The sequence below is a fragment of the Canis lupus genome, chromosome 18 (genome assembly GCF_011100685.1).
Source record: "Canis lupus familiaris isolate Mischka breed German Shepherd chromosome 18, alternate assembly UU_Cfam_GSD_1.0, whole genome shotgun sequence".
NCBI classification, from domain to species: domain Eukaryota; kingdom Metazoa; phylum Chordata; class Mammalia; order Carnivora; family Canidae; genus Canis; species Canis lupus.
In genome coordinates this window covers 1,598,113-1,623,925 of record NC_049239.1, presented here as the reverse complement: position 1 = coordinate 1,623,925, position 25,813 = coordinate 1,598,113, and the positions used below count along the sequence as shown (strand labels likewise).

General features: G+C 36.4%; 1 protein-coding gene and 1 long non-coding RNA gene across 8 annotated transcripts in view; both read left to right on the top strand.

The window, feature by feature from the left end:
* The window catches only part of ZPBP (zona pellucida binding protein), an 87,727-nt gene that overhangs the window by 2,752 nt on the left and 59,162 nt on the right, over nucleotides 1-25,813 (top strand). For all 7 annotated transcript variants that reach the window (XR_005373010.1, XR_005373009.1, XM_038562577.1 and 4 more), the window contains exons 3-5: nucleotides 5,281-5,406; nucleotides 11,699-11,848; nucleotides 20,559-20,777. Coding sequence is in view for 5 of the 7 variants with exons in the window: in XM_038562577.1 (XP_038418505.1) it covers nucleotides 5,281-5,406; nucleotides 11,699-11,848; nucleotides 20,559-20,777 (495 nt within the window). In the remaining 2 variants the exon portion in view is untranslated. The remainder of the gene's footprint in view (nucleotides 1-5,280; nucleotides 5,407-11,698; nucleotides 11,849-20,558; nucleotides 20,778-25,813) is intronic.
* LOC119864151 lies at nucleotides 23,112-25,539 on the top strand. The gene is made up of 3 exons (XR_005373011.1): nucleotides 23,112-23,301; nucleotides 24,626-24,699; nucleotides 25,448-25,539. It is a non-coding gene; the product is annotated as an uncharacterized LOC119864151 (long non-coding RNA).

Genomic DNA, 25,813 nt, shown 5'->3' with positions numbered 1-25,813 from the left:
CCGTTGCCAACATTCCTGAAGAAGCTTCTGTGTGAACTCAATTATAATTTATTTCTCCTGAATATACCTAGAACGTCAGGTAGCTCTATGTTTAACATTTTGAGGAACTGTCAAACTTTTTTAAAGAGCCTTTAATATTTTACTTTCACACCAGCAATGGATGAGGATCCAAATTTCACATCATCCTTGCCAACATTTTCTGTTTTTTATCTTTTTGATTATAGTCATCTAGTGTGTGTGAGGTGGATTGTCATGTGGTTTTGATTTGCATTTCCATAATGTCTAATGATGATTAAGATCTTTTCATGTGTTTAACGGACATTTGAGTATCTTCTGTGCAGAAATTTCTATTCAGATCTTTTACTCATTTTTTAATTCAGTGTTTTTTTTTCAAAAAAGTATTGAGTTGGACTTTTTTTTTTTAAACATTCTGATCACTAAACCCTTGTTTGATTTACAAAATTTTTCTTCAATTCTGTGGATTATGTTTTCACTTAAATTTTTTTTTAATTTTTAAATTTTGATTCCAGCATAGTTAACATGAAGTGTTATATTAGTCTCAGATATACAATATAGTGATTCAACCATTTGGTATGTTACTTACTGCTCATCACACACGATAAGGGTGCTCTTAATCCCCTTCACCTATCTCTCTACTCCTCCTCCTACCACTCCTCTGGTAACTATCTGTTTGTTTTCTATAGTCAAGGGTCTCTTTCTTGGTTTGCCTCCCTTATTTTTTTTCCTTTCTTCATTTGTAAACAGCCCAAATTTGTCCATTGATGGATGAATAGATAAAGAAGTTGTAGGGTGTGTGTGGTCTGTGTGTGTTTGTGTTTATATACATATGTGTGTGTCACACAAAGAAAATTCAAAAGATTTTCTTTCTCTGTTCACTTTTCTTGGTGCCTTGTTGAAAAACAATAGATGGATGGGTTTTTATTCTGGACTCTAAATTCTATTTCATTGATCTCTATGTCTGTCCGTATGACAGTATGACACTGTCTTGAGTTCTTTTGCTCTACAGTAAGTTTAGAAATCATTAAGTCAGAGTCCTTCAAATTCAGTCTTTTTCAAGATTGTTTTGGCCCTGCTGGATTTCTTGTAATTCCATATTAATGCTAGAGTCAGATTGTCCATTTCTGCAGAAAATCCCATTAGGATTTTAGTAAGGATTGCATTGAAGTGTCAATCAATTTTGGGAGTACAACCAACGTAACCCTATTAGCTTTTCCAATTCATGGACTTGGAGTATCTTTCCATCTACTTAGATCTTTAATTTCCCTTAGTGGTGTTTTAGAGCTTTCAGTGTACAAGTCTTGCACCACTTTTGTTAAATTTATTCCTAAGTATTTTATTCTTTTTGTTGCTGATGTAAATGGAACAGTTTTATTTAGGTTTTAAATTGCTCATTGCTGTTCTATAGAAATACAGTTGAATTTTTCATGTGGTGGTTGTATCCTGTCACCTTGCTGAATCATTTCTTGGCTTTTTTTTTTGCCAGTTGCTCCAGCCAGAACCTGCAGTTCAGTGCTGATGACAACAGATATCCTTGTCTTACTCCTGATGTTAGTTAGAGAGAAGGAACGGTTTCAGTCTTTTGCTATTAAATATGACCTTAGCTCCGAGTTTTTTGTAGATGCTTTTTGAAATTGAGAACGTTCCTTCTGTTCCTAGTTGGTTGAGTGCTTTTATTGTGAAAAGTTTTTGGATTTTGTCAAATCCTTTTTCAGCATACATAGATGATCCTGTATTTTCTGTCCTGTGTTCTATTGATATAATTCGGTGTTACATTGATTTCTTTTTGTATTTTGAATAAGTCATGCATTCCTGGGATAAATCCTGGTTGATTATGATGGATAATCCTTCTTCATGCTGCAGGATTGGCTGCTACTATCCTGAGGATTTTTACATCTGTATTCATAAGGGAAATTGTTCTGTGGTTTTCTTGTCTTTGTCTGATTTTGGTTTTAGGGTAATAGTGGCTTCATAGAACAAGTTAGGACATGTTTCTTCCTCTTCTGATTTTTTTTAAGAGCTTATGAAGTATTGTTGATTTGACTTGACTTCTTTGGTGAAATTCATCAGCAAATTCACCTGGTGCTGGGCTTTTTTTGTAGGAAGATCTGTAATTACTAATTTAGTCACTTCACTTGCTTAGGTCTATTCAGACTTTGTTTTTTATTTATGGTTTCTGATGAGAAATAAGCCACTAATTTGAAGATCATGTGTATGCAACAAGTTGCTTTTCTTGTCACTTTCAAGAGTCATCTTTTTAGACTTTAACAATGACTATTATGTGTCTAGATATGGATCTCTGAATTTATCCTAGTTTGAGTTCATTGAGCTTCTTTGACATGTAGATTCATGCCTTTCATCAGTTTGTGGAAGTTTTGCCATTAGTTCTTCAAGTATTATTTGTGCCTTTATACTCTCCACCATTCCATGGAATTTGTGTTACATATACACTGCTGTGCTTGATGGTTACCTACAGGTCTCTGGGTACTGTTCATTTATCTGTATTTTTTTTCCTCTTTGACTGAATAATCACAAATTGATATATCTTGAGGTTTGCTGATTCTTTTTTTCTGCCTCTTTAGATCTGTTTTTGATTCTTATAATGGGTTTTTCAAATTTTTATTGTACTTTTTAATCCAGAATTTCCTTTGGGTTCTTTTTTTTATATATGTAACTTCTGTCTCTTTATTGATTTTTTTTTGAGAGGAATCATTTTCATACTTTTTTTTTGGGGTACTTTAGGTGTTCTTTGATCATATTTAAAACAACTGATTTAAAACGTTTGTTCAGTAAGTCCTAAATTTGGGCTTCCTCAGGGGCAGTTTCTTTTGGTTGCTTTCATTTTTCCCCTACCTATGATAATACTTGGGTTTTTTTTTTTTTGTGCATGTTTCATATTTTGGTTGAAAACTGGACTTTTTAAATAATTTAATATAGAAATTCTGGAAGTCAGGTATAAATGTTTTTGGTGTTTATTGTTATTGTTGGTAATTTTAACAACTTTTCTGAACTGCTTGAGTTATACTTATGTGTAGCCACTGAAGTCTCTTCTCAGTTAGCATAGGCTGATTATTGGATGGAGATTTTATTGACACCTGGAGCTCATTAATCTGGTCTCTGCTGAGGGTGTTTGCATGCTTGTTGTCACACACCCTAAACATTTAGCTAGGTGGTCGATAACTCTGTTCTTTACTGTCTGTTGTGCAGAGCATTGGTTTCAGCTGAAGGTACAAACTTAAGTCTCAGTCTTGACGGATCATGCTCAGTGCGTGCATGTGGCCTTCTATTTTCCCAGAAAATGTTAGAACTTTTCAGAGCCCCTATGGACATGTCATTCCCAGCTTTTCCTCTCAAGCTTTTTGGTTAGCCAGCTGTTGTTACCCACTGCATCAGGCATTTCAAAGTTAAATGACAGCATCTAGTTATTTTTGAAAAAATACTTTTTGGGAAAAGGTTTGTACAGTGGTTGTGCTTTGAGTTAGATAAATGAAGACAGGCTTGTGAGTAGTGTCTTCCAGGAAACTGCCAGAGAAGTCAAATAAAGACAGTTCTTTGGGAAGGAGGCCTTGAAGTCCCTCCAACCCTGTTTGCCCCTTTAGTAGCTGCCAGGCTGCTGGTTCTTAGAGTGATTGGCGTGGTGGTTGTCAGAGTGAGGGCAGAGCTGGGGGTGGGGGGTGATGGGAATGGGGAAGTTTACGATGCTGCCAGCCCATGAGGCCCTCGTAACAAATTACTGCAGACTGGGTAGATTAAACAAAGTGTATTGTCTCCCAATTATGAGGCCAGAAGTTCACATGGAGGCAGGATTGGTTCTGCTTGAGGGCTGTGAGGGAAGGGTCTGTTCCAGTTCTTCTTCTTTGGCTCGTGGGTGGTCAGCTCCGTCTAAGGTCTCTTCATGTCATTTACCCTCTGTATTTGTATGTGTGTCCAGATTTTCCCTTTTCATAAGACACCAGTCATATTGGATTTGGGCTCACCGTAATGACCTCATCTTAAGTTAATTACTTTTGTAAAGATTCTGTGTCAAAATTATGGTCACATTCTGAGGTACGAGGATTATGAGATAGGTCATGAGATCATGACCGGAGCTGAAACCCAAGAGTTGATGCTTATCCATCAGGCACCACTGAATCCAGCAGTATTTGAATAAAAGAGCATGATCAGTTAGAATTATTCCAGGAAAGCAATAATATTATCAATCATTCCATTAAAATATTCAAGAAGAAAAAAACAATCATTTCATTCAGTATAGAAAAAGTTGTTAAAAAAAAAAGAAAAAAAAAGAAAAAATTGTTAAAATTCAACAGCAATTAATGATAAAAACAAATAACCAAGAATACAGGGTAACTTTCTTAACCTACGGAGTAGTATCTATCTAAAATATACATTTGTGATGTGATGTGATGTGATGAGCACTGGGTGTTATACTATTGTTGGCAGATTGAATTTAAAGAAAAAAGAAAGCTACATTCAGTGAACATCAGGATATATGTTAAAACATGAGAGATATAGTCTCTATTTGAAGTTAGGAATTCCAATTCTCAAGTACAATTTTATTTTATTAAATCACAAACTTTCTGATGAATCAGTGAAGAGTCAGCATGCAATTACTGAGGAATTACTGGAAGCTTTTCTAACAGCTTACTTATGAGCAAATTCAGGATAATTGAATTGTTACTGTATTCCTTTTGTATCTCCTGAAGATACTATTTTTACATGGTTAGTGATCAAAACCTTTAAATCTTAAAGTGGAAAAAAAAATAAATCTTAAAGTGGGAAAAATGCTTAATAAATAAAACATAGCATAATTTATTGAGTTTTTACACACATAATTTTTAAATTGAGTACTTTGGGTCACATCAATATAAATAATTTACTATTCCTCTAATTTACACAAATATATTGGTTCCTTTCAGGTTTGGTATCATTGCAAAAACAAAGTCTTAATTCATAATTGTGTTAATAATATGTAATTAAAGTCATATTCTGGGGATAAAATAAGTTAGCATGGTGAGCTCTTCATAAAAAACTAGTGCATTATTTTCAAATTGAGACATACACATGCTCAAATAAAATACATGTGTATATTTTTGAGTGTTTGTTATTACATGGAATGCAAAGAAATTTAGTTTGTATCAAGTAATTGCAATATCCCCCAAAGAAAAGTTATGAAAACATGCAGCCCAGACTACCAAATTAAGGCATTATAGAGCATGAAATAATACAAAATATTATTGGAACATTTTAATATTGTATTTTCAGTGAAAGTATATGTTATGCTCCATCAAAAGAGTCCACACGTGTTATGTGTAACCCCACGGCTGCGAAATTCGGAAATGATAGATCCATCATTCCAATGGCATGGGCCAAAAGGAAGAATTATTTCAGGTAGGCTTTTGTTTCAATTATCATAATTACATTAATATATCTACTATACTCAGAATAAAGAGAATATTCGTATCTCATCTATGTATCTGTTTCCTCACGTGTTTTTCTTGTGATTTCCCTTTGGAGTGAGAGGGTCTCACGGTGTGTGCCTAATGTAACCATTCTTCACATATCTTAATCTGAGAGACACATTAGAAGACTTAAATGTTTGGAAAATTCTCTAGGCAGCTATATTCGACAAAAATGTGACTTTTTAAGTTCATAAAGTCATTTGGGGTTACTTTAAGAGTTTTGTTAATCAAGTGGCTATGAAGAAGCTGATATAGTTCTGGTTTTTGTTAAAAATACTAACAAGCCTTTTGAGCTGCAAATTTACAAATATGGTTTTGTTTGTTTTTCTGCAGCCCCATATAGGGACAACTTGAGACTTTATTAGTAGAGATTTACACTTTTTGGTCTTATATTTCTCTCTGACTAAAATCCATACCAATGTGGATTATACTTGAATTAACTTAAATATTATTTCCATTAAAAAAAGACTAAATATAACACAGTATTCTAGTATTAAAAACAAGCTTTTAGATACGCTGTGTGGAGTGACAACAATTATGTACTAATATATTATTGGTGCTGTGTTTACAAAAGAAGGAATTTAGTATTCAGGTATTCATCCAGATGAGAAGGTAAACTCGAAACCCATCTGAATGATATCGCCTTACAGTTTTCGAAAAATTTTTGAGGAAACAAGATCTTGTTCTCGCAAAGGTACTTTTTTCCATGTGGAGATTACTGTTGGTATGACTGATCAACATTTTCTTTACTCAGCTGCTTTTGTTGTCTGGAAATGCATATCTTACTTTTATTCTAATTTTTCATTTGCTAAAAGCTGATTTGTTTTTGCAGCATGGTTTAAAAAATATTAAATTACCTTAGCTGTTCTTGTTTTCAGCCTTGATAAATATCCAGCTTAATGAATTTTCATCCTAAAGATCTGTTCAATGAAACACCTAATTATTTTTGCATACCTTCTGAGGAAGTTTTCTTTATTGCTCTGTTTACCACATTTTCTTCCTTTCTGTTTTTTCTTTTTTTAAAAAAGCCCTATTGGTATTTTGAGACAGTGCCTATGGGCAAAAACCTACAGGTTTATTTTGTTATGTGAGTTGAGGGAAAGCAGTATATTCATACCAGCCCTTGCTGAGGAAACATTCCTTGGAAGTATTTATTTTGTAATTTGCTAATTCATATTTTTTTTACATTTGAATGATCTCACCTGTATATTACTATAATATTTATGTGGATTCTAAAGTAGCTCAAGGTTTGAAGAGGTACCCTCTCTTTAGGTGTGGTCCTTTAGAGTGAATTACTCAGCCCCTAATGAATGACTGCCTGATGGGTCCCATTGTGCTAGGCTTTGATAGAAATTCAAAGATCAAATCTAATATCTCTGCCTGACAGTAGTGATGCAGGCAGAGGGAATTAACAGAGATCAATAACAGAAATCCTAAGAGATTGGGCACTTAATATAAATCCATGAATGGGCCAGGTATAAAAGCATCCAGTACTGAAAATATATTGGATTTTATTTTTACTGCTCTGTAATAGTAGCACATAACACACACATGTATGTTAAATATAGTTTAAGTTTGATGTTACAACTCTGTTAGCTCAGAAACAGAAGCATTTAAGTATTGTTCTTTTTTTTATTTTTTTTAATTTTTTTTTAAGTATTGTTCTATTGTAATTTGTTACTCCTTTGATTTGGGGATTGCAGTCTAAACATTTTCTTCTCCAAGAGGCCATGCCAGTCTTGTAGTTTATATTACAAAGGATAGCATATGATTGAATTTTGAATCCTTCAACTAGGAGCAATAATTTATTTTACTCACTTTCATATTGGAAAACAGATGTTCCAATATGAATTACATGGACTAACTACAAAATTAATTAATGTTCTGGGCAGCCCTGGTGGCTCAGCAGTTCAGTGCCACCTTCAGCCCGGGGTGTGATCCTAGAGACCCGGGATCGAGTCCTGCATCGGGCTCCCTCCATGGAGCCTGCTTCTCTCTCTGCCTGTGTCTCTGCCTTTCTCTGTGTGTCTCTCATGAATAAATAAATAAGATCTTTTTAAAAAAATAATTAATGTTCTAATATGAATTATATGTAATAACTACAAAAATATAGTTATTTCCATGTAAGGATAAAATATTAATGCAGTGTTTTTTTATTTATAAAAACTATTCTCAGGAATTTCTGGTATTCTGACGTCATGATCATATTTTAGTTTGCAGTATGTGATTGCATCATAATTCACTTGTCCATCAGATTTAAAGCTCATTAGTTATACTATCATTTGAACTGGAAATGTTGTCTAATTTTCCTAAGCTTGAAAAATGGAGAATCTCTTTAGACTTTAGGTTAAACTGCACTGTGCTTAGTTATCTTTTTATGAGTATCCCAAAGATAGTTTCCCAGAAATTGAACAAAAGAAATGTAATTATGTAATTACTTGCACATTTCCTTGGAGAGAAATATTCAGATTGCTTAGATGGATTGTAAAATATAGGAGACCAATCTTAGATTTGGTCTCTCTCTCCTTCCCTCTCCCTACTTTCCTTTTCTCTCTCAGCCCCCAGTTTCTCTTTCAATTTCTATATTTTAAGAGTGAGAGAGACCAAACATGAGCAGGGGAGGGGCAGAGGGAAAAGGAGAGAGAGAATCCCAAGCAGTCTCCATGCTTGTATGTAGCCCAACGCAGGGCTCAATCTTGTGACCCTGAGATCATGACCTGAGCTAAAATCAAGAGTTGGATGCTTAACTGACTGAGCCACCCAGCACCCTTCTTTCAATATTTTTTATTTACAAACATAGTTTTTTTGCAAAAAGACCAGTACCTCTTATGCCAGCCTTCCTTCATTCTGATGAATTAACTCATTCTGGTGTGTGGACTTTCCCACTTTTCTGAACATCTACAACACATAAACGCACATATGTTAAATTTTATCCTGTAACTACACTCTTATTTTTAATGAGATGCTAGTATATTTTATTCTCCCTTACTATTTCTTTTATGGAATGAAGTATTTTATATATATAAATGTATATAAGATATATGCAGGTTTGACATACAATAAAACAAACATTCTAGAACCTACAAGTCAGGATATATCATTACCAAGACTGTTGGTTTGCACCTCCAGATACGTTCCTTAAAAATCCTGTTCTTCTATCCCCAAATCCCTTGTAGGTAAACACTACCTTGAATTTTTACAGTATTATTCCCTAGCTTTTCTTTATGCATTTGTCACATACCTAAATACATCCACAGATGCACTTACACATCCTAGTTATTTAATTTTTTGGACAGCCCTCTTTAGTAAGTACAATCATATGCTCCATTGTATATGATAAACAGAGGCATTGAGAGAAGAAGGTATTTACCTGAAGTCATGTGGCTTTGAAGTCTGGCTGCAGAGTTAACAGGTATAATCTAAATGAGGTAGGAAAAGGATTTTCCCTTCTTACCATTTTGTGAGTTTTTGTATCTTTTAAAGAATTTGTCCACTTTAGGGATCATGCCCTGAGCCGAAGGCAGCCCCAACCACTGAGCCACCCAGATATCCCTAGCTGAGTCTTCTTAAATGCTTGGGTCCTTTTTCTATTTATAGATAGCTGTCTATCCCCAGATTTTAGGTTTGTTGGTTGCCTTCCCACCTTGATTTTTTGATAGGTTCAAGAAAAGTTGTTAATTGACAGTTTATCTTTTTCCTTACTGCAGTAGTGGGATCGATGTTCTTATAGTCAATTTCCATAACTGAGCAGAAACCAAAAGTGTAGACCTATTTTTCAAAATAATAAGTTGTAATGCAAGTGCTTTAAATTTGCCATCTAATTTTAGAGCTCTAAAACATGGATTTCTGGAAATCTAATCCAACTCTGAATTTTTAGATGATCAAACTAAGTTGTAAAGAAGTAGTACTGACTTTAATTCAATTATTCACTAACTATATGCTGTTGTATGAATTGTTACAGTACTATCCCTGGAATCATGAAATTCTCATTTAAACTTAGTTACTTAAGAATCATTTGAATTGTTATTACACAATGGCTTTTCCTATTGGCTATGAAATCATCTGGGTATCTTTTAGTGTGCCACTTTTAATTTTTTAAAAATAAGGTGAAAGGGTGTTTTATTATGGATCATATGCTTCTTGATTTTCTGGCTGTCCTAATATGGCAATTTTAATTTTCTTTATAGTTTGAGAAGAATAAGTATTAACTCTTTTTTTTTTAAGTTTTTATTTAAATTCCACTTAGTTAACATACAGGGTAGTATTAGTTTCAGGTGTACAATGTAGTGATACAGCACTTCCATACAATATCCAGTGCTCATCGTAAGTGTCCTCCTTAACTTAACCCCTATCACCCATTTCATCCATCCCCCACCTACCTCCCCTCTGGTGACCCTCAGTGTGTTCTCTAGAGTTAAGAGTCAATTTCCTGTTTTGTCTCTCTCTCTCTTTCTACTTTTCCCTATGCTCATTTGTTTTGTTTCCTAAATTCCACAAATGAGTGAAATCGTACGGCATTTCTCTTCTTTGATTTATATGGGCATCTTTTATCATACTTACTGTCAAGTATTTGTGCTGAAATATATAGCAAACACTTAAAAACTTGTTTGTCTTAGAAAAGAGACATGTTATGATAAATATATAATCTTTCATTAAAAATATTCATAAATAAGCATTGCAGTAGAAACAGTCCTGGGACACCTGGGTGGCTCAGTGGTTGAGCATCTGCCTTCGGCTCAGGGCGTGATACTACGGTCCTGGGATTCAGTCCCACATCGGGCTCCCTGCATGGAGCCTACTTCTCCCTCTGCCTAAGTTTCTGCCTCTCTCTCCATGTCTCTCATAAATAAATAAATAAATAAAATCTTAAAAATAAAAAAAGAAACATAGTCCGAATTTGTAATCCTTTTTCAACTTCATCCAGGATATGGAAATAGGATTACTTAAGGCATAATACTCTGTAAATTCCTTGAGGGGGAATATATCCATCTATTTATTTCTCCTTCAGTATCTGAAGTACAGCTTTGCATTTACTAGAAATCCAACACATTTTTATTGAGCAAATTAACATTGAAAATTTCCTAAGAATATTCATCTTTTGTCTTATTTTGAGGAAATAAATATATTCAGAATAAATTTAACTTGAAATTTATAATGTTATTTGCTTAAAGTAGAAAAAGTTAAACAAGCATTCATTCACTAGGATGATACTTTTCATTCAATGAATGGCATATTAAATTATTGGGTGAGTTATAATATAATGATTTTCAAATGGAAACCTGTTTATGAACTTTCAGAATGACAACTTGAGTTGCTTCAGGATTTGTAGCTTTGTTAAGTACTTTAACAGCTGTTGCATTTGTCACAAGTAAACAATCCTGTGAGGGATGCCATCATGTATTATGATTCTTTGTTTCACAAATGAGGGAACTGGACTCCAGGAAGATTAAAGGATCACCCCAGGATTACAGCATTCATGAGAAAGAAAGGCAGCCGTAAAACTCATGTCTGAAGCCTCTACATCACATTCTTTCCCGTCACACATCATCGCTTTCTGCCAGTGTGATACTGAAGTATAGAAGCACTTTTCCATCCAGTCCTAATTCTCCACACTGCAGCTCTGAGCTTATGTGACCTCAGACAAGTTGGGTGACCCCATCTACTTTGTTTTCTTCCTTGAGCAACACTTAAGGTTGTGATCTAGCCTTTGCCTGCTATCACATGTAATGACCAGAAGTACCTAGTTGTCAGTGAGTATGTCAGGTTAGCCTTGGTTCTGGGTGCATTCCTCCCTCTCACATGTAGGTTGCAGTTTGTAAGCTTAGGGCAGGCATAACTCCTCGATAAAATACGTGTATATGTGATTACTTTGTAGTGTATGCGGATGTCTGCGGCTTTCATACTCCGTGAATTTCTGATAGGCCCCATGTCAGTGCAAGGAGATCAGAAGTGCACTAAGTACATGTAATTGTTAGTCTCTTACCAGGTAGGCAGCCACGCCGGAGGTGAACTCCGGTTGTTAAAAACCAGATACTAAGCAGGTCATCCTGGCACCTGCTGCCAACAGACGCCAGAGGCAATGACTAGTTATGCCCCCAACGCTTTCTGTGATTCTATAGGTACATTTTGATGGTTTTGCTCTGTTCAGAAAATGTTTTGTCATTTTATCTCAGTGTCCTATAACTTAAGCAACTGAATACTATGTCTTGTTCCTTTATTAGAGAACAGCACTGCACAAGTTACATCCACAGGAAGCCTTGTATTCCAGAACTTTGAGGAGGGCATGAGTGGCGTATACACGTGTTTCCTGGAATACAAACCAACTGTGGAAGAAATTGTTAAAAATATTCAACTAAAATATCTTATATATGGTAAGAAGTGCATTTAGTTGTATTTTAACTTTTTTTAATGTTTTCAAATATTTAAATACCTTTACATTTGTCTTAAAGGCACTTTGTCATTTTTAGTCTTCTTATTAAAGAAAAATTCCTGCTTTCCTGTATTTTACAAAGTTCTCTCTAAAGTGTTAGTGGTGAGGGCGGGTCTTGTTTTTTTTTTTTTTTTTTTTTTTTTTTCTTCAGGGGGAAGTTGACATGAACACACAAATTTGAGCCAATGAATGAAAATAGGGGTTATGGAAATCACGTTTTCAGATTATTACAATATCATAGTCTGCACTGCTTTTCAATTCTGAGTTTCATGTTTGATGGCTCACTGCCAGCCCCCAGACAGGAGCATGAAATGCCACTGTAAAATCTTTTTCTAAAAGCAGTTTGATCTCTGGAAGTTTGTGATTGGGAGAGCTGGGTTGATAATGGAGTGGCCAGGAGAACAGCCTGAGCAAAGGTTGTTAGTTCCCTCTCTCCTGGAGGCCCACGTGTAGTGGAGAGAGTACTGCCCCTCCCAGAGGCACATGTCCGCTCGCCAGCACCTGTGAATGTGCTACCTCAAAGGTGGCAGAAGGGACTCTGCACATATTAATAGGCTGAGGATCTCGACAGGAGGAGATAATCCTGAAGTAGCAGAGCAGGCCCAGTGTCATCACAGGGTCCTTAGAAGAGAAGGCGGAGGGTCAGCGGCAGGTAAGGACACCTCAGGGTGGAAGGAGAGGTCTCGGGGTTTCTTTGAGGATGGAGGAGAGGGCCTCTAGAAGCTGGAGATGGCACACCTGGAGCTCCCAGAAGGAATGCACCCTGATTCTTCTAAGAGTAACTTTGGACTTCTGTTGTCCAGAACTGCAAGACAATAAATTGGTGCCATTTGATGCTACTGTATTTGTGGTGATTTGTTACAGTAGCGATAGGAAACTAAAGTACCCTCCTGTCACAGCTGAGTTGCACAACAAATGGCAGAATTATTAGTGGTTTCCTGACAATTTGGGTCACTGAAAAAACCACTATCGCATATATCCAAAGAAAGACATAATTTTTTTATGAGAAATTATATTAACTTTTTTAGGCAAAAATTTATTTCAACTTCTGAATCAGTCATGCTTCACTTTTGTTTCGTTACATAGTTTTCTCCTTCTTGTTATTTCAGGGGTCTTGTCTATACCAATTGTAATCTCGTAGGTATAAGCTGACAACTGTGGCCGTGCCTCAGATAAATGCTAGTTTATAGGAACGATGAGCGTCGCTCATCGGTGCCAGGCAGCGCTGTGTTTTTAGGGTGTAGTTCTACTAACAATAAAACGCATGCAATGCTTGTGCAAGGCATTGTCGGAAGTGCTTTACGTGTATTCTACTTTTTTAATCCCCACGACAAACCTCTGTGGTTTGTAGACAGTGCTGTTTGTAGACAGTAGACAGTGCTGTGTTCCATCTGTGGATACACACTGGGGCACCAGGGGGTTAAGTGACTTGGTCCAAGCCACACTGTTGAGAATTTGGGGAGACTCAGCTGTGACCCTAGGAATTCTGATTCTGCAGTTGTTTTTATCCTTGTGTGCCAGGAGGATGAAACCTCATTTAATAAACCCTGATTTGGGCGACCTATTGTTTTTGTGCTTAAAGCAGATCACATAATTTAGTGCCATTTCATTACAAAGACCCACTTTTATCTTTCTAATGGTCATACAGTTTTCCAGATCTGAGCAGTCCTCAGTTGATGATCCTTGAGTTTGTTTCAAATTTTCCCTACTCCAGACAGTACTATATGGAGCATTTAAATAAATCCCTCCCCCTCCTTTCTGCACTTATGTGTATGTCTGTCTCTGTCTCCAGCCTATTTGTGTGTAAACACACAGACTACACACCTTCTGTATATATGTATGCATGCACGTGTGTATGTACTTATGTATATATGTATTTATTTATTCATAGTCTTCCACCATGAGGCACACTTTATTTTTTCCAGATTTAAGAACAGGAAAAATTAGGCTATCAGATGGAGAAATGATGGGGATAATCACCTCTTTATTAACTAGTTTTGATATAATAGATTTTAATCCTAGAAATCCCTTTTTAATGTATGTTAGACTCTATGGAGCGCCTGCAGGGCTCAGTGGTTGAGCATCTATCTGCCTTCAGCCCAGGTTATGACCCCAGCGGGGTCCTGGGATCGAGTCCCACATTGGGCTCCCCTCAAGGAGCCTGCTTCTCCCTCTGCCTGTGTCTCTGCTTCCTGTGTCTCTCATGAATAAACAAATAAAATCTTTTAAAAAATTAATAATATATGTTAGACTCTATTACTATGATCCAATATATAGATTGGCCCAAATAATTAATTACCTGAGCGTTTCTGAGATCCCATTTTATGAAGCCAATTACAAATGCTAAATACTCAATTTAATTTAATTTTGCTTCTGTTAGAGCATCTGTGCTCAATATGGGTTGTTTTAAGGCAGTGAGTACCGTGACTATGGCAAATTTAGGCAAGGCTCCAGTTAAAGTGAGGCATACTTCTTTTTCTCTACATGTATTATTCTAAGATAACAGAGAGTAAAATGTTTAAATTTAGTTGATACCCCAGGTGTAACCATAATTTGAGCCCCTGTATTGATTAGGTCCATGGAGTTAGGTCAGTTGGTGGATTTTAGCAAAAGTCAAAGTTAATTTGTATTGTACAGGTACAAAAGCCAATCAGATCCCTTTTTATCTTTTTTGAAAAAATAAAAGTTCTTCTCTATGTACCCTTGGTATATAAATGGGCTTTATGATTATTTTTTAGTGTAGGCGACACAGTGTTACATGAGTTTCAGGTGTACAGCATGGCGACTTGACAGCTGTAAGCATTCTGCTCTGCTCACCACAAGGTCACACGTATTTTTGTGTCATATAATGGAAATTAAAGTGTCCGTATTTTTATAAGAAGAATTTTGTAAGGCAAAGCCTTCGACAGAGTATTCGGGGTTATTTTGCTGGATTTTGCCAGTTTTCCTACCCAGAGCGGACCAACCAATACCCCGCTGCAGTACACGAAGACCTCATCCTCTGAGATTCCTTTGGCTTGTGCTGAGCAAGCTTCCCTGAATCAGAAGAACCAAACTCACTTATAATTACATTACATTTTTATATATAAGATGTGTAAAATTTTAGAAAGTAACAAAAATAACACAACACTGAAAATTACTCTCAGATTTAAATATGGCAAGACCATGGGTATATAGTGACTCATTCTTTTAAGATGCCGTCCTTAATTAGTACATTCGAGCATTTAAGAATATTTTTGTCACTTAGATTATACTACTTTTTCAGTGTTGATGCCATTTTTATTTTGGATGGTTTGTCTTTTTCTCAGTAATTGATAGAGTTTATCGTTCTGGATACCAGTACTTTCTCTATCATGTTGCAGGACCTTCTGCCTGCCTCTCACTATGTTTATGTCCCAGAAGATTAAAATATTTTTGTAGTGAGCTTTACCGTTACTTTTTTGAGTTGTGATTTTTTTGGTTTGATTTTTTTTTTCTAAGAAGTTGTTCTTTATACCTAAAAAGTAAAAAGTTTCCTGTATTTATTTTGCTGGCTTGTGTTTTTTAAAATTATTTTTTTATTAAGATTTTGTTTATTTAGAGAGAATGAAAGGGCAAGCAAAGGGAGGGAGAGGCAGAGGGAGAGAGATTATCTCAAGCCGACTCCAGTGTGAGCATGGAGCCTGACATGGGGCTTCATTTCACAACCCTGAGATGATGACCTGAGCCAAAATCAGGAGTAGAAAACTTAACCAACTGAACCACCCATGGCCTATGTTTTTTTAATTAAAATTTTTATTTCAAGATGATTATAGATTCATGTGTAGTTGTAAAAAGTAATAGAGAGATCCCATGTATGTGTTACCTGGATTCCCCTTTTAGTGCTTTCTTGTGAACATCTAGCACATTATCGGGCCAAGATACTTAGTTTATGTAGAGCACCAACCTTAATCAGATTCCTTCAGTTTTATAGTACTCCTTCGTGTGTGTGTATTTAATTCTCTTAGGCTTTATCACAGGTGTAGGCTCACGTATCCACGCTACAGTTGAGATACAGAGCAACACCAGCAGCAGAAGTATACTCCGGGTTGTCCTTTACACTCAGCCATTTCCCTCTTACCATCTCGTTATGACTGACAACCACAATTTCCTCCAATTCTATGACTTTATCACTTCCAAACTATTATATGAGTGCAGGAATATAGTATAATGTTTTATGGGATTGTTTTTTTCCATTTGGCTTAATTTTCTAGAAATTCATCTAAGTTGTGTACATTTATTATCCATTCCCTTTATTCTGAGCTGTATTCCATAGCACAGATGTGCTAGACTCTTTTTCATCCCTCACCTGCTGAAGAATATCTGGATTGTTTCAGGCTTTGGCCTGTAACATATAAAGTTTCTATGAACCTTATGTATAGTTTTTTGTGTAGATAGAGGTTTTTTACCTGTGGGATAAATGCCCGAAGTGCACTGGATGGATCATGTGATAGTTACATATTAGTTTTACAAGAGATTGCCAATTTCTTTGCCACCGTGGCTTTGCCATTTTACGTTCTGACCAGCAGCAGCTTCTCTGTCCTCACCGGTCAGTATTGGTTGTTGTAATTTATTTTAACCATTTTGATGAGTCTGAAGTGATACTTCATTGTGGTTTTCATTAGTGTTTACCTCGTGTCTATGGACGTCGAACATGTCTTATGAACATATGGAAGGCAGTTGTGCTCACCACTGTACCACCAACGCGATCCCCTGTTTCTGGGTTCTCTAATTTCTTCCTTGCTAATAGTTAGTTAATATAAGTACATAGAAACATTCAATACCAAGTAGTGATTCCTCCTACTATTCTTTTTTAATGAAGATTGTTTTGTGCCCCTACTTTATATAGTTTTGTGTGTTTTTGAGAAGCCAGAAATAGAAAGGAGGGAAAGTGTATGTTTATAGGTTTAAACATTTAGTCATTTTGTTGATCATTTTGATTTTCATCATTTGCTCCCATGTATCAAGCTGCCATCTGTAGTCCTTTCTGTAGCCCCAAAAAGGGGATTGGTGTTAACATCGTATGCAGATTTCTTGTATACAATTGCTTTTTAAATCCTTAAAGAGGAAAAAAGTAGAAGAAATATGCCCTTATACTACCTTATAATTATATAATCACCTTTACTGGGGCACTTTGTTTTTTTGATGTAGATTCACATTATTGACTGGGGTCACGTTCTCTCATTATGAAGAATTGCTTTTAGCTGATTCATTTTTTGGCTAGATCACATCTCCTGCTGAGCTCCTTGGTTCATTTCTCCTTTCAGTGCTTTCAGTTTTCAACTGCAGAATGTCCAGTTGGTTTGTTTTTTATAGTTTCTAACTTTATAGATATTCTATATGATATGAGATTGTCATATGCTTTCCATCTTTAATCATAATATCCTTTAATTTTTTTTTAACATTTTCCTTCTATTTTAGAGAAGTAGAGTGAGCATGTGCATGAGCCAGGGGTAGGGGTAGATGAGGAGAGAGAGAAAGAATCTCAAGTAGGCTCCATGCTCAGTGGGGAGCTCAGCAAGGCTCAGTCTAGTGACCCTGAGATTATGACCTGAGCCGAAACGAAGAGTTGGATGCTCAACCGACTGAGCCACCCAGGCGCCCCTGTTTTATAATATTTATAAATATTGAATGCTTTGATATTTTTATCTTTTAAGTCCCACATCTGTCATTTACTCAAATAGTTACTGTTCCTATTTTTTTCAGTACATGAGTCATACTTTCCTGTTTACTTGCTTGACTCAAATTTTTTCCACAAACTGGACTTTTTAGATAGTGTAGGAACTCTGGGTAGGGACCCACACCCCTGCCCTCCCCAGGCTTGCTATAATTATTTCATGTTTTTTGCTTAGCAAGTGCCTACATCATTTCTGTGGAGTTCACTCCTCACCTACCATAACGTGAAGACCACGCCCCTTCCCCGAGTCTGTTTTAGGAAGGTGCAGCTGAGGTGTACCCACAGTAGTTTGATGGATCTTTTGTTTTCAACAATGCCTTGGGCATAAATTCCTCCGAAGACTGATCTGGTTAAATTTGGGTTCCTTTGAAGGGATATTCCCCAGGTGAGTGTGTGATATTTTTTCTGACCCGGGATAGCGCCTCCCAGCTGACTCTTCCAGTGTTGCTCTCTGACAGACTAGCCCCACTCTTACTCACCTACTTAGCAGATGAATCTATAAATTCCCCCACCCCTTTGTCTTTCACTAAACCTCTGCTGTTTTTGAGACTTCCCTGCACTTTATCTCAAGTGATGTCTGTTCCTTTGAGAAAAGGTTCTGAACTCTGTTCTGCAGCCTGCTCCTGCCCCTTGGCAGATTCTCTGACCTGCAGCCCTGGAGCTGAGTGGGCACAGTGCTGTGCTCCTGTTGAGAGCCATCTTACTCTAGGAGCTTAGTGGGGAGCAGGGAATAGTAGCAGCTTCTGTGGACTCCTCTGTTGGCTGTTCCTGCTGTGCAGCCTTCACACCATAAACTGCAAGGGCTGTGAGCGTCCAGGGATTCCCAGCATTGCTGCAGCTGGGTTTGAGCCTCTGTGTCACAGAATGCCGATGGGAGGACGAGAGGAGTCCTCCCCCTCCAGTGTGTCAACTGCAGCTTCACTTCAGCAACAGGGAGCTGTGGTCAGAAGTACTGCCATCCTGCCCCTCCTGGGAGGCTACTGCCTGGGAGCTGGGGGAAGAGAGCACCCCACGTTCCTTTCTGCACCAGTCTGGAGTAGCTGAGGGGAGGGAGGGAGGTCTGGGTTCAAATCCCCAGACTCCCTGTTCTTACCAACTTCTAGTAGATTTTTTTGAATAAATGTCTTTTTTTTTTCCACTTTTTTTCTTTGCTCCAAGTGTTATTCAAAACCCAGTTCCCCTCTTGGTGGGTGTTAAGCCAAAGGACACAACCAAGCCAAAGAATGGAAGGAAGGATTTTGCTTGCAACAAGTAAGGAGAACACTGAGGATCTTACCCACAGCAGTGTGTCCTGGAACAAGAAAATTGGGGAATCTATAATCTGAGGGTGTGTCCATGTTCATGAAGGGGCTTGCTCCAGGGGGAATACAGCATGGAATTGGGGCAAGGTCATTTCAAGGTGACTGAGTCCTAGGGCCAGCAGGGGTGGGTGTCATCGGTTCTCGGGCTCAGGTGGGTCCAGTGTCTGAGCACTCAGAGGGTTTTAGATCCTAAAAGCCCCTGACTGAAAGTAACTCAAGAGTGAGCATAACAGACCTCACGGTGAAATCAGCACTGGGAGTTTTTGTGATTGGTTGTCTGCTTACAAATTTTTTGTTTGTCTTTCCACAATAATTATTTCTGTTATCAAGAAAAGTAGTAGATAATAGTTGATGAACATTTACTGGCTGTTTACTACAAGAAAATATTTAGCCTTCCCTAGTGTGTACAGACACTGCTTCCTCCCCAACCAGGACCTTAGCCACCACCCTGTGGATTGGTCAAGGATTGTGTTGCAGGCCAGTGTTATTTTACCTCCTGGGTAAAATAACATCCTTTCGCCTACTCTCACCCAAAAGAATGTGTTTAAATTACTTTGAGTTCCCTGAGCAATAGTGTACAAGACTGCAAAATGAGTGGCTTGGACTAGATCTCTCAGTTCTTTTGGAGCTTCGAAGTTTTAGCAGAGATTCTTCTAAAAGGTGGTGATAGAAAAAAAAAATGCAGTGAACTGCTGTCTGCTCATAATTAATTGAGATAGTTGTCATAACTAACCAGCACTGGGAATTTTATCACTAATTTATTGTCTCTGATATGATTAGGCTGTCTCCTGGCCTGTTACAGGCTGTTATTTCCTATACCCTTTCATAAGATGGCTGGGACCTAACATGACTTATGTTCGGGAAACTATGTCTTTCTTTTTTCTGGGAACCTCTGTTAGGACCATTAGGACCATTTCAGAGGCTATAAATAGTTGATTTCTGAAAATAATTTACATCACTGTCATTGGGAAGTGGTCTTGTACCATTTTTCCAACTGTCATGTCCTGCTACTATAATTGTTTTAAGAACATTTTTCATCATCATTACTTTATTGGATATGCCATTTGTTATTTAGTAGTATTGTAGTATTTTATTTTAAAACTTTTGATGGATTTTTAATTATTGATTTTTATTTTGATGTCATTGTGTTAGAAAATGTGGTTACATGATATGTATATAATTATTATGGATTTCCTGTCATATTTATATATTTTCTTATTTCAGTGAGATTTTGAAGTGCTTAAGAAAAAAATGTTCTCAGTTTCAGATATTGTAATGGAACTCAATAAAACTGGTAGATTTATGAGAAACATAAAAGATTTATTTATTTTTTCAAGAGAAGGGAGAGGGAGAGAATCTCAAGCAGACTTCCTGCCAAGCATGGTGCCCAATACAGGGCTCAGCCTCACAACTCCTGACCTGAGCTGAAATCAAGAATCAAATGCTTAACTGACTGAACCACACAGGTGCTCAGAATCTTAATTTTGATACCATAGGGATTGGATATTTGGCATAATTCTTGTATCCTTCAGTTTTCTTAGGATGGATATAAAAATACTATGAAATTATTACAAGTAATCATTTCTTTTCGACAGTTGCAATATATTTTAACTGTTTAAATAACCACTTTTGTGTTATTCTTTAATTTTTTACAGCATATCGTGAGCCTCATTATTATTACCAGTTCACAGCTCGATATCATGCAGCTCCCTGCAACAGTATCTATAATATTTCTTTTGAGAAGAAACTTCTTCAGATTTTAAGCAAATTGGTTCTTGACCTTTCATGTGAAGTTTCTTTACTGAAGTCGGAGTGCCATCGTGTTAAAATGCAAAGAGCTGGTTTGCAAAATGAATTGTTCTTTACGTTTTCAGGTAAGTATATATAATTTTTTAAAGAAAACAAATTAAAAGCAAAAAGCAAATTTTGAAGACATGAATTATCTGCAGCATTTTTTAAATGTAAATGTTATAGATCTGAGTATTATAATGTTCTCTACTTTGGCTTAGGTCTGATAGGCCTCAAAATAAAATTCGGATTCATGTACTTAGTGAAATAACTAGCTTGTAATGGTAACAGCTCTCAAATAACTAACCTTTGCTGTGATAATTTACTAGAGAATGAAATTTAAAATAAGGAAATGCCTGTCTGTATATTTAACTGTTACGAAGATTTAATTTGTAAAAGAACCTAATTCTGATAACATGAGTTAATATTATAGATCAGTAGGACCATTCTAAGGGCTTACAGTGCTTTTCCTAATGATGCAGAATGGAGGCCCAGTGTTTTCTGGAAAGCGAAGAATTGATTTTGTACCAATACTTATAAAAGGGTCTGTTTATGAATAAACACTGCAGAATAACTATCCCTATGTTTTTATTGAGTCCCCATGGCAGTAGGACTCCATCTTCTATCCATCTCAAATGATATTGCTTACTGTTTTCCTTTCTTCCTTACTCTGTCCTTGATTTGTTCACTGCTGGTGTTGTATTGTACCCACTCATTTCTCCACTTTTCTGTTTTGTTTTGTTTTTGGCCATCTCTGATTGAATTTTTAGACACAACTAAGAGTTGTAAAGCTTTACAGGAAAAGAACGAGAAGTTCAACCTCATTTTTACTATCTTTATCTTCTTTACCACTTTTCTTCCCCTCCAGAAAAATTTTGAAAGTTATTTTGTAGCCAAGGAGACAAAGTTATCACAGTTAGACTCTTGCTTTAGCTCTTCAAGGAATAGTATTTGCATTCATGAGTTATGAGACTTTTGTACCTAGAGTGCTTCACAGGTGCAATTAATAGGCATTTAAGAATCCTTAGAAGACCTTGAAAGTAAAGTTGAACCTATAAAAGAGATGATACACAATAGAAATGAGGCCTTGTGGGCTTGATATACATTTCTTTAATGACTAATGATGTTGAACATTTTTTCATGTGCATTTTGGCCATTTGTATATCTTTTTTTTTTTGGAGAAAAGTATATTCAAGTTCTTTATCCAGATTTTATTTTCTTTCCAGCTTTATTGAAATAAATTGACATATAACAATATGTAAGTTTAAGAGGTACAACATAAGTATTTGATGTGTGTGTGTGCATGTAAAATAGTTACAATTTATCTTATTTTTTTGTGGTGAGAACTTTTAAAAGTCTCTTTGCAATTTTCAGACACTCCGGGATCAGGCCCTGGGCTGAAGGCGGCGCTAAACCTCTGAGCCACCTGTGCTGCCCCCTTTCTTGGAGTTTTAATTTCTCTCCTTATATTACCCATCCATTCTTGCATGTTGGCTACCTTTTCCATTACAGCCCTTTGCATCTTGTCATAGGTATTTTAAATTTCCAGTCTAATAATGTCAACATCTCTGCCTTATCTGAGTATGATTATAATGCTGTTGTTTCTTTTTTCTTTTAAGATTTTAGTTATTTGAGAAAGAGAGGGTGTGAGCTGCGGGGGAGAGGTAGAGGGAGAAAGAGACAGTTTCAAGCAGACTCTGCACTAGGCACAGAGCCTGATGCAGGGCTCAATCTCATGACTCTGAAGTCATGACCAACATCACGAGTTGGATGCCTAGCCTACTGTGCCAGCCAGGCAACCTGCTTGCTGTGTTTTTAAACGTTTTTTTGTCTTTTAGTATTTCTTGCAAGTTTTTATTGAAAACTGGATATGATGTACGTCATAGTAAGAACTGAGTTAGGTATGTCTTATTGTAACATTTTCTGTTTATTTGTTTAGGATTTGGGCTATTGTTTAGGATTTGGGCTATTTACAAAAACTATAGGCTTCAGGGGCTAAAAATATCTGATATGCTTATCTTTGTCTGCTTTGTTGTCTTTGAGTTTCCCCAAAGTCATCTTCCTAAGTAAAGTATGAGACTTAAAATCCTTCTCTTGTAATCTCCTGGTTTGTATGATGTCCTGTTGATGTGCTGGTAGTTAGTAGAGGCAGCAGAAGCATTGTGTGGCCCAACAATCAGATCTCAGGATTTCAGAGAGCTTAGATCTTTGGTCTGAAACCTTCAGCAGTGTTTTTCCTCCTTTTTCTTGGTTTGCACTGGAAGCCTACAGGTAGCTGGAATTGGACATTTCCAATTTGCAAGGTCCTTTAGACTTTGGCAAACCTCCAGGTGCTTAAGCTGTGGAAAAATACTTCTCCTTAAGGGCAGGCTTTTATTGAAGACAAGTGAGTACTCTTGGTACATTTCAGAATGTTTATTTTGTTCCTCCTCATGCTAGAAGTACAAGGGGATTTGTTTTCTCTTCCCTCCCAGAGAAGTCTTGGGACTCATGAAAGCATGGGGGACCCTGTGAGCTGGAATTTTTAACACTTGGGCTTTCTCACTGCGAGCCTTCAACAGATTCTCAGTTGCTGGTTTTTTCCTGCTTCCCTATCAGGGTCTTTCTCTGGTGCGTCTGTTCCTCATAAGCAATAATTCTCTATAAACACCTTTTTCTCTCTACCGTTTTGTGGGCAGCAGTTTTCCCTGAGACCTCAGTTATCTGTTAAATCAAAGAAAAGTTTGTGAGTCTGTTTACAGCTTTTCTTGTGAGGACAGGAGTGATAGCATCCGAGTGCCTTTCATGTGGGACTCCGAACCAGAAGTTTTCTTTTATCCTTTTTCTTTTCTTAATGCTCTGTTACTGATTTTTCTTGGGTTTAATAGACTGTAAAATAGCATTTTGATTTTATTTTCATTTTCTTTTCTGAATATATTCCAGTTATTATCTTGGCAGCTATCCTGAGTTTTACAGTTAATAACTTAAATATATAACTATATTGTTTGAATTAATACTAGCCTGGTTTACTCCTTCCTCTCTATGATGGTCTTTGTCATTGCATTATTATTGTTTACATTATTGTTTACCACTAACAGATTTAGAATTATTATCTGATGTATTTATTTCTAATCATATGCATGAAAAAAGTGGGAGTTAAAAGAGTAAAAATACAACAATATTGCCTTGTATCTGCAGAGTTGACTTTATCACTATTCTTTATTTCTTTGCACAGCATTGAATTACTATCTGTCATCCTGTTACTGGCTAATAATGTTAAACATTGTGTTTGGAATATTTTACTTTCTTCTTCATTTCTGAAGGATATTTTTCCAGATACGGGATTCTTGGTCGAAAGCTTTTTTCTTTTAATACTTTAAATATGTTATCTCACTGCCTTCTGACCTCCGTGGTTTTTGTTGTTGTTGTTTTCTTTTCTTTTTTTACAAGACATTTGTTAATCTTACTATGGACTTGTAGTAAGTGACAAGTTCCTCTTTTTCTTCTCTCTTTCTGCTTTCAAGATAATCTCTCTGTTTGATTTTTGACAGATTGGTTATAATGTGTTTCACTGTTGAATTCCTTGACTTTATTTTAAAGATTTTTAAAAAAATTATTTATTAGAAAGAGAGAAAGCATGAGCAGGGGAAGGGACAGAGGGAGAGGCAAGTAGCCTGATGTGGGGCTTGATCCCAGGACCCTGAGATCATGACCTGAGCTGAAGGCAGATGCTTAACCAGCTGAGCTACTCAGGCACCCCAAATCCTTGCCTTTATGCTACTTGAATTCCATTGATCTTTTTGAATACATAAATACATGTCTTTTATCACATTGGGACATTTCTGGCATTATTTTTTCAGATGTCCTTTCGGTTCCTTTTTTTCTCTGTTATGCGTACGTGGTGGGGTTATTAGGCTTTCATTTCTTTTTCTGCTTTTTCTTTCTGCTCCTCTAGCTGGATAATTTCAGTTTACCTATCCTCAAGTTCACTGATTCTTTCATAAGATCAACTCTAATTGAAAGCCTATGGTGAGTTCTTCATTTTAGTTGTTGTAACTGTCAGTTCCGGAATTTGTTTAGTTTCTTTTTATATCATCTTTCATTTTATTAATATATTCTGTTGTGAAACCATTTTCCTTTTTGTTGTTGTTGTTCTGTGCTTATTATTTCCTTTAGCTTTTTGAGTATATTTAAAACAGTTGACATAGAGTCTGTCTAGTAATTCCAATTTCTGTGCTTCCTCAGGGATGAATTGTTAAGTATTATTATTTTTGAATGTTGGTTCATACCCTTCTTTCCTCACATTCCTTATATATATTTTTTAAATGGTACATTTTTAATATTCTAACAGGTAGTAATCATGAAATAAGATTCTTTTACCTCTTTTGTGTGTGTTGTAGTTGTTTAGTGATCCATCTAAGTTACCTTTGTAAAGACTATATTCCTTGTTGTATGTGATGTCTGATGTCCTTTAGCTTGATGTTAGCTAGTGTTCTGATAAAAAGATTCTTTGTTTTGTGCGGAGGTCAATTTCTGGTGACTCAGCATTTTCTCAGTTACAAAAATTTAGCTATTTTCCAGAGTTTCAACATACTTGATTCTGTTTTGAGTCTTGTTTGTCAGCGTTCCTGTGGTAGGATGTGGCTTGAGGTATCCTACCTCGCCATTTTACAGGTGTCATTTCTTTTTTATTTTTAAATTTTGTAAAAAGTTTCATATAAAAAGACAAAGAGGGTACATAGTTTCATACAGGTTGAGGTTAACCATCTAACCTAAGTAAAGCAGGTATATCAAAGAAGGCAGGAGTTCAGGAAGAAGTTGTGCTCTCTCAGATCCAGAGAGCTAATTGAGTAAACTGATCTAGACAGTGTAAGTATTATGTGGTTTGCCTAACATGGGGCAGGGGGTGGGGGAGTAGTATACTGCCTTTTGGCTTTACTACCTTTAGTACTGGATTATAACTTAAACATTCTAGGTGTTAATGACATGGTTAATCACTATCTGTACTGACTCTGAAGACTGGATAATTTCTGGGGATTCTGTGTTGTTTCTAACAATTTTGCTTTAGTTTAATAGATAGTAGATTTTGATGGATTTTTAAATTTGCTTTAAACTTTTATAAGGATTCAAATTAAAAATGTAA